Source organism: Trachypithecus francoisi, unplaced genomic scaffold (genome assembly GCF_009764315.1).
Source record: "Trachypithecus francoisi isolate TF-2019V2 unplaced genomic scaffold, Tfra_2.0 Lachesis_group10, whole genome shotgun sequence".
Taxonomy (NCBI): Eukaryota; Metazoa; Chordata; class Mammalia; order Primates; family Cercopithecidae; genus Trachypithecus; species Trachypithecus francoisi.
This window is the reverse complement of record NW_022681455.1, coordinates 55,847,119-55,860,874: the sequence shown is the minus strand read 5'-3', so window position 1 is coordinate 55,860,874 and position 13,756 is coordinate 55,847,119. Positions and strand designations below refer to the sequence as shown.

At 33.9% G+C, this 13,756-nt stretch overlaps 1 protein-coding gene across 3 annotated transcripts in view; it reads left to right on the top strand.

Moving 5' to 3' along the window:
• Positions 1–13,756, top strand: part of BMP5 (bone morphogenetic protein 5) — a 123,042-nt gene that overhangs the window by 52,286 nt on the left and 57,000 nt on the right. For all 3 annotated transcript variants that reach the window (XR_004438792.1, XR_004438793.1, XM_033217497.1), the window contains exon 2: positions 4,678–4,870. Coding sequence is in view for 1 of the 3 variants with exons in the window: in XM_033217497.1 (XP_033073388.1) it covers positions 4,678–4,870 (193 nt within the window). In the remaining 2 variants the exon portion in view is untranslated. The remainder of the gene's footprint in view (positions 1–4,677; positions 4,871–13,756) is intronic.

The window sequence follows — 13,756 nt, the reverse complement described above, 5'->3', positions numbered from 1 at the left end:
TGTCTTATTTGTTTTTATATGGTAATTAAGAGATGCTTTTTTCACCACCAAAGAGGGAATGTGTTTAGGGCTTTTATGGAGTCTTGCATATCTATATCTGATAAAACAGATTTTGCTAGAAATACTGGTAAAGATTCCAGAAATTCATGGTATTTGGTTGATGTAAAATATACATTAAAGAGTGAATTAAAAGGGCCAAATACATGAATCTCAAAGGCAATAATAATATACACTTCTGTGCTGTTTTTCTTCTCATTTACTTGTGTATCTTTTAACCTTCCCAAGTCATTCACCACTGCAGTAGGTTATAGCATACTGTAATATACAGAAAAACAGAATGCTTACCAAATTTGCCACAATGTGAATAAGACAACGATCTTTCCCATAAAAAGCTGACATTTAAGGAGTGTTAAATGTGTGTGTTTGTTCTTTTTCATCTACTTTGGGAGTTTTGATTTTGGTAGCAGCTCCGGTGAATAAAAGGTATGAAGGAATTCTGCCGGTGAATCACAATTATGTCAAAATTAAAAGCTATAATTACATTTCAACATATGGTTGCAGTAAAAGTATGTTGTTACATTAACATATATAGTATATAATATTCAAATTATATAATCCTTTATTTATAAAAAATCCTTAGATAAGAAATGTAATCAATATTAAATAAGTGAATAAAAACACATTTGCTAAGATAAAGATAGGAGGAGGTGTGTTCTAAAAGAATGAACTCAGTCCAGAAAGAATGGCATGTCTGTATTAATAGGATCCATCATAAAGGGAGGGGGAAGGGTTCCTTGGAGAGAGGATAATGAAAGCACTGAAACAAGGTCAACTTTCCCAAGAAATAATTAGATTGAAAACATAACAAAACAATATTCAGAAAAACACACTCAGGCTGTGTTCATGAGGGCTTGGAAATTGAAATCCTGGGATGAAATCTGTTATCTTCCAATTACAAGTTTTGGGCTCTTTGACAAGTTATAAAACTGATAGACATAAGTAGGGTCACAGGGATTAAATGAAACATGTACCATGCAAATGATACTTAAATAAGTTACCATGGCTTCAGCCAAGGGGAATGCAGCAGGAGTTGCTGAGTGGAAAGAGATGACTAGATTTTGAGCCATTCATGCAATTTTTCATTCAATTAGTATTTATTAGAAGACTTACCTGGATTATGTATTGTGTTGTGTTAGATGCTACATACTTTTTGGTGATCAAATCCCTTACTCTATAACCTGTTCTTCACTTTTTTGTGAACTGCTGAAAGACATTGTTTAAACAAACTAACAATGAACTAGCCTCTAAGTGCAGAACAGTAGGATGTCATTATGTAGGTGGTATAGGTATTGAACGAAGATTTATAATAAACGTTAGGAGACAGACATCTGTTACCATGTAGCTGTCATCACCCAATTTCTTATTCTTAAGTCAGGGATATTAATATTTGCCACCTCCCTAGCATTACTGTTTGAGGTAACTGAGATTACCTTGTTGAATATTTGTGGGTATCATTAAGCTGTAAGTCTTATTCCATTACTCACTCCAACATGTCCCATGGAATTTATTGTTGCAATTATGATTCAAAGCAGTAGGATATAAGAATTTGAGTCAGCAGACAAGTCTTCAATGCAACTTCGTTCTGTGTGGTATATTTAATACAAAATTTTATTAAACTCTTTGAAAATGAGTCCCCTTAAGGGTTTAAGTTAAATAGCCTGGATTAGAAAACTGAAATTTTATAATAATGGCTGAAATTCTAGCTTTCTGCTTTACTACACTAACATCTCACAGGGGATTCCAGAACGGTAGATGACTTTACATAACATGAATTCAGTACTCACCTGCATTAAGCAGGTGCACACTTTAGATTGGATCCTAAGAAACTCATGTCTTAGCCTTTATTTTTAGGACTATACTTGTTGCTTTTTGGCTAAAATTTTAAATATACAACTTAGTGTTAATGAAAAAGTGAATAATGGTTGTTATCACTTAGAATTATGAATATTGTCTTTCAGAATGGAGAAAATATATTTTTACATGGCTGGTTGGTGCATATATCATGAAATATAGTATTTGTCATGCAAGGTCTGAGACAGTGCCACCTAGGCAAACACATGACAATTTCTACAGCAAAGCAATAAATATAGAAACTGGGATAAAAAGAGACTTTAAATCACTTCATATCGGTTAACTTCTGGTGCTTCTGTCAAAGGAGCTTGAAAACAAACTCATAGTTTTCAGAATGTTTTGGATTTGGGACTTGTAAATACGAAGTTTTAGATCTGTGTTGATAAAATAGGACAAAGCAATAGTGTGTAAGCAGACACAGCATATCCTGACATTTAACAACCATGGATTGGTGACACCAAATGCCTGGGTTCAAAGATTTTGGTAAGGTATTTATTTCCTATGCTTCCACAGTTGCTTCATGTCTAAAATGAGGATAATAAGAGAACCTACCTTGTAGGCTGTTATGAGGCAGAATATGTTAATGTTAATAAGACGATAAAATACTGAGAATATAGTCTGGCATATAAATGCTATTTAGATATGGTCACATGATGTCATCTACTTCATTTAAATTTGGGATAAGAAAATAATAATACAGTGAGTTAGATTTAGTTCTCTGAAAGCAAAAGTTGTTGCCAGTTTTAGCATTCTTACATGCACATCAGTTACTAGCTACTTGGGTAGTAGGCATTTTCTCCCCCTAGACTTCCACTCTCACACAGGCCAGTCAAATGGACAAAAGGGAGAGGAAGGAGGTGTGTGCAGTCTGCACTATCATGGCTGTGTGCACTATCACCAGAGAAGAGATTTAAATTATGGACCAAAATAACATCTTACAAATGGGTTTTTTGTCCTTATTTAGGAAAAGTTGATTCATAATCTCTCTAGAAATGGACCTCTCTTAGGACCAAGATAATGATATTTTAAGAAAACAATTTTATGAATCATGTGAGGTGGTGTTAGTGTAGTCAGACAGCCAAAGAGCATCTTCCTTGCCAAGCTCCACAGGACAAAAATTCTTCCAACTGGGTGCGGTGGGGAACACCTATAGTAGTCCCAGTTACTCTGGAGGCTGAGGCAGGAGGATGGCTTGAGTCCAGGGTTTGAGTCTAGCCTGGCTAACATAGAAAGACCTCATCTGTAAAATAAAATTTAAAAAAATATGCCCCCAAATGTAGCTACATTTTTCTGTATGTCTGCTTTAGAGTCTGCGATGGAGGTGAGGATCAGCTTCTTGCTCTCTCCTGAACCACCTTCTCCTCTTCTGGGGAAAATAAACCAGAGATTATTTTGGAGGATGAAGGCAAAGAATTGTGGGTTCCCTTGTCAGGAGCTTCAGATGCGGCCACCCATCTGGCCTTGGAACATGATGGTCTAGTAGCCTGGGCTCCACAGTGTCGTTCCTGATGGTCATTATCATCTTCTCGCTTCCATAATCTTAATGCTTCTAACTTAGGATCCTAAGTTTCATATATGTATAGCAGTGTTGTAAATTTATTTAATCTTCTAAAGATTTCCAATTTTTGAGCTTTGTGAATCAATTTATACCACTTGTACAATACACTATCTTACATAGTCAGATTATGTAATAATATGTCTGATACTGTCCTAAATTCTTCAGCATTTCTTAATATTCCCAAAAGGAACAGTTCTTTGACTTCATTTGTTTGGAAGGTTACTAAAGAGGGAAAATATGTTCCCGTCTCAATTCTAAATAATGACAGAGGTCTTTGAGCGACTTTATACTGGTAAGAATTTATAAAAAATGCTTTAAAAACAGACAACACAAGGCAGGGTAGCTCATGCAAGTAATCCCAGCACTTTGGGATGCCAAATTGGGAGGATTGCTTGAGCCCAGGATTTTGAGACCAGTCTAGGTAACACAGTGAGACCCTGCCTCTACAAAAAATAAAAAAAAATTAGCTGGGTGTGGTGATGCACACCTGTAGTCCTAGCTACTCTAGAGGCTGAGGTGGGAGGATCACTTGAGCCTGGGAGGGCAAGGCGTCAGTGAGCAATGATCACACCACTGCATTCCAGTTTGGGAACAGAATGAGACCTTTTCTCAAGAAAAAAAAAAAAGTTTTTAAGAAAAAGAATATTTTATTTGCTGAAGAGAGAAAAACTTTTCCAGGGAAGACATTTTAGAAACAATCTTTCTTGTAAAAATTAGTTTGCTTTATTTACTTGAACTCTGAAAGGTCATAAACACAGTCCTTGTATACTTGGAACTCCTTAGTCGACTACTCTTTCCCATTTTCCTCCCATGGCTGTGCTCTCTCTCCACTCATTTCACCTGGAACTCTAAAGGTTACCATAACATTCAGAATTTCTGTGTAAAATTTTCTGTGTTCTGATGCTTGATACATACTAGCAATCATTTTACAACCTTCACTTTTAAAAACATTTTTGGATAACCTTTCCATTTAGGATCCAGGAATTCATATAAAATCATAGAGATTATATTGCTTTGAACTAAAGGCTATTGGTTTGTGGAATTTCCTTTAACTGGAAACACATTTCAGTTTGTGGTTTAGTGTTTTTCCAGTTTTATACTATCCTGCTTATTTGTTTTCATTTTCAAAGCTGGAGAATTTATCATTAATTTCCATATTTTATAAAGGACTAACTTTTTTCCTCCCCAACCCCTCCTTTTTTTTTCAGTTGAAAGAGACAAGGATTTTTCTCACCAGCGAAGACATTACAAAGAATTTCGATTTGATCTTACCCAAATTCCTCATGGAGAGGCAGTGACAGCAGCTGAATTTCGGATATACAAGGACCGGAGCAACAACCGATTTGAAAATGAAACAATTAAGATTAGCATATATCAAATCATCAAGGAATACACAAATAGGTATAGTCTTTTTATTTAACTTATTATCCTGGCAAATATTTGTAAAATTTTAGTAAAAGCTATTGATAATTCATGTGATGTAGCAAACAAATTGTCTGTTTTTGTGCAGTTTATTAATGTTTATAGTAAGTGTAGTAACATTTAGAGCCAGGTAGAGATATTGAAAGGTAACAGTAATCGATCTGAAAATTTTATCCTACATTCCATAGCTACTACCTATCCCTGATACCAATTTGTATACTAAATAGTCTCATGCTTCTCAAAATGTGCTTTCTAGGTCTGTTGTCTCATTTTGTAAAGTTGTCCTTCATCCCAGGAAACTTCCACTTTGTTCTACCCACATGAAATTTATAATTAAGATAATGAAATTACTTGGTGTTCTGGAAGTTAGAGAAGCACTGCTTTACTTTTCATTGACATGAGTGTAAAAGTCGTATGTTCATTTTTACGTGTATTTTGATGTCCTCTGTCTGTAAGATAGTTAATTCAGAATGGTACAAAAATGGACAGATAGTCTGAAATACTAAATGCATTAAAAACTTCAGTTGATAATGACTGCAAATGAACCATTGAAAATAAATGTTAAAAAGGGACCTTAGTCATTTTCTCTGCTATTTAACAGAATGCAGAAATCACTTGGATAACACATTTTTTTCGGGTGATGAATCACCTTTGTCGGACAGCTCAGATCTGTCTGTCTATCTGTCTATCTGTTTCAGACAGACCCATCTGTCTGTCTATCAATTTCAAACAGATCCATCTGTCAGTCTATTTCAAAAAGATCCATCTATCTTTATCTATCTATGTATCTATGTATGTATGTATGTATGTATGTATCTATCTATCTATCTATCATGTATCTAAATCTGTTTGAAATCCTATGTTGAGGTGATATATCTCTCTCAGTAGCTTTCATTCCTCAGATCTAGATCTTCCTTTTGATGAAATAATATGTCCTTTTTTGATGAGACAAATATTTAAAGATTGTTATCCTGTCTGCTGTAAGACCTTGTTCTCTCCTTGTTCACTATTTGTAGTTGTTGATGTTTAGATTTGTCTTGGTCTTCTAGTTTGGCAGAAATTCGTAATAGTGCGTTGCAATACTCAATGAAGAAAAAAATTAAAAAACTTCTGAGGTCACGTATATTGGTAAAGCCTTCCTGTTAGACTATCCTCTAGGAGATTCACATTGCATATCAGAATATTAAAGTCTTAAAAAGGAGTGACAACACACACACACACACACACACACACACACACACACACACGTGCACATGCCCTATCAATTTTATTTTAGCTAGTCTTCCTCAAAATTACCTGGCTATGGATTCATTGAGTGTGTAGTACTTACTAATATCCTGTGGAACACTAGTTCAGCAGAACTCATTTTAATACATACCAACTGATATGCATTGTTATTTTTAACAGCAGTAATTTCAAGGCAGAAATACCTACATTTGTTTCTCAGCTTTAACGCTGACTAGCTATTTGTCTCTGGATAAGTTATGTTGTTAAAAAATCTCAATCCAATGGTTTCATTTATTAAATTAAGATACTAATATTATTTTCTCATAGGGCCAGGCATATATGGTGAATACTATAATAGGTTATTTTTATGTTAAATAATAATATCTTTCAAAATTAGTGAGAAGAGTTGAAAATAATATTCTGAATGTTAGTTAATAATATTGCCAAAACTAAACAAATTGTTTTATTATAGTTATCTTTTTCTATGTCTGTTTTCACACTTGGATTATGAGTTTTTAAAGAAGAGATAAGGATAAGTTATTTATTTTTATCCTCAGCACTACCATTTTCCTCAACATGATTCAATGCTTTGACATCATTATTACTCAAAATTGGAATACTACTTCCATATACATATCCTAAAATGTTTGAATTATGTTTATTTTCGGTCAGTTATATATATTTTTATATTTTTATGTATGTTGAGTTTGTAGTTGGTTATTTATATCCTAAGTATTTTTTTCGGGAATGATTGGTATACCAGTTTTCCATCCCCTAGAATGTATTTATTAGTTGTATCTAATTGCAGAATTTTACATTGATCACAATTAAAATTCCTGTCTTTTCTGTATGCCCACTGTTCTGTCTGCTCAGTATATTTCTGAATGTCATGTAATGAAGCTCCCTTTGAGCTTACTTTTCCCTTTCTATTTTCTAAGGATGTGAATGGTATAATTTAACACATGACAAAAATGATAAAAATGAAGAACTAAGAGCCTATTAATAATTTATAGTTTATTTCTAGATAAACTTGTGCTTATTTTTATTAACAGTCCATTTTGGAATATTTATGGATATTGATCCTTAGTTCACCTGACTTTATAATTTTGGAAAATTTTAATTCGCTTTTAAAAAATGAGAAGTTTGTTTATCTTGCACCTCTGGTATTTTTCTTTTTTTTTTTTTTTTTTGAGACGGAGTCTTGCTCTGTCGCCAGGGCTGGAGTGCAGTGGCCGGATCTCAGCTCACTGCAAGCTCCGCCTCCCGGGTTCACGCCATTCTCCTGCCTCAGCCTCCCGAGTAGCTGGGACTACAGACGCCCGCCACCTCGCCCGGCTAGTTTTTTGTATTTTTTAGTAGAGACGGGGTTTCACAGTGTTCGCCAGGATGGTCTCGATCTCCTGACCTCGTGATCCGCCCGTCTCGGCCTCCCAAAGTGCTGGGATTACAGGCTTGAGCCACCGCGCCCGGCCATTTTTCTAATTATACCTAATTTTAAAAATATTACTCTTAATGTTTCTGCTACTATATTCTACCAAGTTCACATTTTTGAACATCTATTGAATAGTGTTACTGAATTATGATTGTTACTTTATCTTCTAGGGTTATGGTGTATTTATTGTCTTCTGTGATATTTGTTTTTGCTAATGTATTTGGAAATTTTAACTAATTATTTCAATCCTGAAATATTCACACTCAGAGACTCATACTTCATATTTCAATTTTTTTTTTTTTTTTTTTTTTTTTTGAGATGGAGTTTCGCTCTTGTTGACAAACTGGAGGGCAATGGCACTATCTTGGCCCATTGCAACCTCTGCCTCCTGGGTTCAAGCAATTCTCCCACCTCAGCTTCCCGAGTAGCTGGGACTACCGGCACCCACCACCACGGCTGGCTAATTTTTGTGTTTTTAGTATAGAGGGGGTTTCACCATGTTGATCAGGCTGGTGGTCTTGAACTCCTGACCTCAGGTGATCCCCCCGCCTCAACCTCCCGAAGTGTTGGGATTACAGATATGAGCCACTGCACCTGGCCATATTTCACTTTTATATACTGTTGATAAGGTAGGACAATCTCTAGCAAAACACTTTTTTTATTTTAAAACAAGCATTTTTTCACTGCCAGGAGTTCATTATTCTGCATTGTAAGAAAATGCAATCCTGTGCCTTGTTATTACCTATAGATGCAGGATTCACTTTTTGTACTCCCCCTTCTCTTCCAAAGAAAGATGTTTAAGGGAAAGAACATATAGAAATAGCAATATGTCTTATAGAATATTTCAGGTTTCTATGAAGGACTTCAAAGTCACCATAGAAAATAATAATATAGTGCCATAAGAGCATAGACTTTGAAATTCCCAAATAGGGAAATGTCTGTATTTCTTGGAGTCTCAGTTTACAAATCTGAAAAAATAAAAAACAAATGAAAAAGTATTTCAGATCAAGAAAAATAATTTCAGATGATGTGGGAAGGGCTAATGCATATCCCAATGCAAAGACCATAGTTGATAATAAATACATTGATCAGTATATTTTCATATAACTTCATGTGAGTGTCTATTTTAGTTTACAGAACTATATACATAATGGGAAAAAATTGTTTTTTATTATAATAACAGTTGGTACTGTTTTCTGACACTTACCTTTATGTAAAGATAAAGTAAGTAAAAAAAAGTTCTAGGTGTCTTTAATAAATAATTGGTGTTATTACATAATTTAATATATGCAAAATAAATAGGTAGGTTTTGGAGTGCAATAATAAATGCCACCCACTTTGATAGCAATATCATTGAATCTTTCTGTGAACTTAATAGCTAAAAACGCAAGTTTTAGATAAATAGTAAAACTCTTTGAAATACATTTGAAGAAGTATGGGATAGGGTAGTGTGGGATGAGAGAGCTCTTATTTATGAATTTATCTTACAGGAACATTGCAGATATAGACAGATGTAGACAGGGATTCATTTGAAAGTGTTTATCGCTGTATTATTGTTTACAATTCACAGATTGAACATAATTAAACAAGAAAAAAGTTAAGATATAACTTTTGGAAGAATAGTACAGAGCAAATACAAATTACATTTTTGAAAACTATTTACTAATGCTGAAAAATACTCAAATAATAATGTTAATTGACCAAAACCAAGAAACATTATTATATACTTTATTATGCTATTTTAAATAAATTTATATACAAAACAGATTGAAGGAACCCATCAAATATTCATTGCAAGATGTGGGTAATTTACATTTTAATTCTTCATCACTTTCAGTGTTTTTTTAAATTTTTATGATGAACATTATTTGTATAAACAGAAATGTGAATAATTATAGTTGAGAGAAAAAAGGTAATGAAACAATTTTATGCTATACACATCTTTACAAAATAGCATTCCCAACTTCTGCCAGGTAGAGAGTAAAAAATCAAAACAAAAAACACTTATGATTTAAAAATTAGTTGCTCTCATTTTTCTTAAGCTATGGAAGGTATTTTTTCCCATAGGAAATGAAGATAAATAGTCTCTTTTTTATTTTTTGAAAAAATTTACCACTACTTTGGAACTTTGACTTTAATTCTCTGAGGATTCTCTGAGAAGAGTAAATATTTTGTGAAAAAATTTACCACTACTTTGGAATTTTGACTTTAATTTTCTAGAAGAATATTATATTAAAAATACTTTATTTACATATCACGTGATCACAGTTAAACTGTAAAGAATTTCAATTTGAAAAGTAATTTTAAAATCCTATTAATTTTTTGAAGTATTGACTGTTTGTGGCTTCATATACTTCTTAAAGAACTAAAATGGAAGTAGAAAAAGGAACTAGTACCTCTGGCTATTTTTAAAGCAGAGTCACTCTCAAAACTTCTATGTCAAAGTTGTGGATTTTATCTACTTCATATTTTCAGTTAAATTCAGAAACAATTGAAAAGTCAGGGCAGACGGTACTCTTTAATGTAATTTATTTGACAATGCATATGTTTTCACGTACGTAAAGTTTCCTTTCCCTAAGGTACTGCCTAGGAGTGGCTGGGTGAGGGAGATCTGTACAGTAATTTTGACTGATGTTTTATGGATATGTTTTATATTCAAGACACAGTCTGACCTATTAACCATCTAGTCTGTGAATTACTTGACAGTGTTATGCATTCAAATTTAAAATATGGCAGATCCGTTATGTCACCTCTTATTTATTTATCTTAGTGAGACATATAGCTCTTAAAATTATATATTTTATTCCTACCATTTCTCCCACCTTCCCAATTTATCCCTACTCATATTTAAATGTGTGTAATTTAAAGGAGTGTTCTGATATTTATCCAAATCTATATTTTACTTGGTAAAAAGTTAACACACTTTGCATCATTTCACTTATTTAATCTTTTCATATAAGGCTGACAGCCCCAAATTCTATATAGAAGGCATTGCTCTTCAGTCACACCTCATATATCTGGCATTATTGGGAAATGAGGTTTCCACATGATTGAATTTTCCAGATAATTCAGCTGAGTTTGGCATGCTTTTGTTGAGCGCCTACCATGTGGCAAGCACAGAGGACATAAAGCCGAGTAAATAAGTCCTCAAAAGCTCATAGCCTGGAGGCCAGGGACTGTGGTGGGGCTGCCACACACAGATTTTAATAACTATAATACAATGTGCTAAGAACAATGATGTAAATATGCACTAAGTGTTGTGGAAATAGAAATGAAGAGAAAGTTAATTTTTTACTTGGAAGAGTAAGGGACCTTAGGGAAAGCCTCTGAGAGAAGTTCACTTTTGAGTTGAACTTTTCAAGAAGAGTAGGAATTTTCTACAGGCAAAACAACAAATAGGGAAAGAATAGGGAGAGAGAGAGAGAGAAAGAAGGAGGGAGAGAGGGAGGGAGGGAGGAAGGGAGGTAGGGAGGGGAGAGAGAGAGAGAACGAACAGAGGTGTATCCCAGAAGAAATGTTCCTAAGCACTAAAATGTTTAAGTGTATAATGAATTAAATTAATACAATAAAATGATCAATGCCAGTGTTACTACTAATAAGAATAGCAGCCAGCACTTATGCATTTAATGGACACTCACCATGTGTCTGGCACTGTGCTAAGTGCTTTATTTGAATTAATTTTTTCACAGATATATATATTTATGTATTCCCTAAAGAAAATGTGCTATGTAGAATCAACCTTTTTCTAATGCTCTGCTGTGAATATAAATTTCTGTACTCCATTGTGAAAACATTTTAAGCTAGCCTGCTCGATGTCATTAGCCACCTTCAGTACTTGGATATATTTAGTTAAGCTGTCATCATTCCAGTTCACAGTCAGCTTCATATTTACATCATCTCCCCCCGCCTCCTTCTTCTCTAAGATTTGTGATTCTTCTGTGGACATACTTCAGAAGGTACTCTGGCATTTTCCACTCAGGAAGATTTGCTGGGTTCTTGAGAGCAGGGTGCCAGAGCAGGACACTCAGATGGGAGATGATGTTGTCTCTAAAGTGTCTAGAACGGTACACAAGCATAGCTTGAGTATCTTCAGTGTGCAGGGATCATGCTCTATTTTAGAGGTTCTTACCTGGGGTGATTTTGGTCCCTAGGAGACATTTAGCAATGTATGGAAACACTTTTTTTTGTCATCTACAATTGATAGGGGACAGGTATGTGTGTGTATTATTACTAGCATTTAGTGAGTAGATATGCTGGGGTAGTAATGTGGATAGGAATGCTGCTAAACCTTCTAAAATGGACAGGACAGCTCCTCTACCTCACAAAGAGTGGTTCGATCCAAAATGTCCTTAGTACCAAGGTTGAGAAATCTTGCTCCATTTGGAGATTTAAGATATAAACCTAAAGTGGAAATAGTTTGTGCCATAAAATAATATATCAGTGAATTTTGCTTTGACTATGTAATATTTTGGATCATAAGATTCATAAGATGCAAGAGCTGTTAGGAGTTTGTACTGGGTACATTGCTCATTCACTGCATGAAAAACGGTTGGACTGTCTGTGTAATAGTCTCTTGTCTTTTTTGCTTGTTGAATGAGGAGACCTCCTGGGTGTATACCTGGTAGCACATGTTTAAATTTCTCTGCAGGGGAAAAACAGGGGATGATGTAATGCCAGGAAATCTGCTAAATATTAAAAATGTCTTGGTAATTTAAAAAATTCTGCTCAGTGAAAAGTGATTGAATTTTCTTAGTGACAGTCCAACTTGTTTTTTTCATTTCTGCCATGCTTTTCATTCAGTCGCATCTAATATTACTATTTTACCAGTTTTCATCTGTACCTTTTAAATGCAGCATGGAATCAGATATTTTGAAAAGTAATGATTAGCAGCATGGAATCAGATATTCTGAAAATTAATGATTAGTAAGATTTATATAATTGTATAATTCCACATTTATTTTGGGGGAAAAAAACCGATTTACCATTTGAAAACATCAGACCCAATTCAAATTCTAGTCCATATAAGCTAAAAGCTGCTCATGAGAGAACCTTTGAACCTTTATATACACTCTAGAATTTACCATTAATTTGTAGTCTCTTGAATAATATGATGGTATTTATGACAAATAGCCAGAGAAAGATGTATGCTTTCTCTTTGGGTGGCCATCATTATATTTTTACTAGACTTAATAAGCTATTCAAGGAAAAAAGGAGATGGAAGAAAGTGAAATAGTTATAATAATAGAAGCTTTGGGAAAAGTGGAGATGTCATTGTGATTACAAGGTTTGTACTTTATGAAAATGAAGTAGTGTGGCATCCTTTCCTCTAAAATTTGTCTGTGTAGCTTGTAGATAATCTCTTAAAGCTTTTCTGGACCAGGTATAAGTGCTTCATGATTAGATAGTAGAGTGGCTATCCTATTGGTTTCTCCTTTTTTTTCTCTTTGTGTATAAAAAAAAATGTGGCTATCCTCTTGGTTAAGGATAACCTTAACCTTTTTCTCCATATATATATGGATATAATATATGCATGCATACACACATATACATGTATTCAAATAATTGAAACCACAACCAGGGTTAATATTTCATTTCTTATCTCTTCTTCTTGATTATATAAATGATTTTCCTTCTTTTTGATAAGTTTTGAACCCATTTTTTCTCCAATAGAGCTGAGGGGTGAAGTTTTTTTATGGATTATGTATTTAAAATGTTCCTAAAGTTACAGAAAATGAATAAATTTCTATTTCCAAAGTTTATAAGTACAGGTTGTTAAATAACTTTTACATTAGTAATTGTACAAATCACTTCTGACTATAACAAATTGGATGCAAATATTTTGTTAAGAAAGTAGCAATTATAGTAATTTGTATATCATTTTTATTTGTGTATTATTTTATCCTTGCAGTAGATTTATGAGGTAGAAATTAATTTTCATTTAGAGAATATTCATTTAATCTTCTTTTAATCTTCATTTAAAGAAGAAGAAAGATAACTTTAGAAAGGTAACTTTAAAGAACAACATTATTTTTTTTTCCAATATTAAGCAAAACCTGAGTATAGCAAGTCAGTGTTGAAATTAAGCAGGCACCAATTCCATCTATGATCGTGGTTCCTGGATTCATGAAGGTACATGGATAGTGTGGCTCTTTAAAGTATCTGTGGGGCGGGTCAAGATGGTTGACTAGAAGCAGTAGCAATAGGAG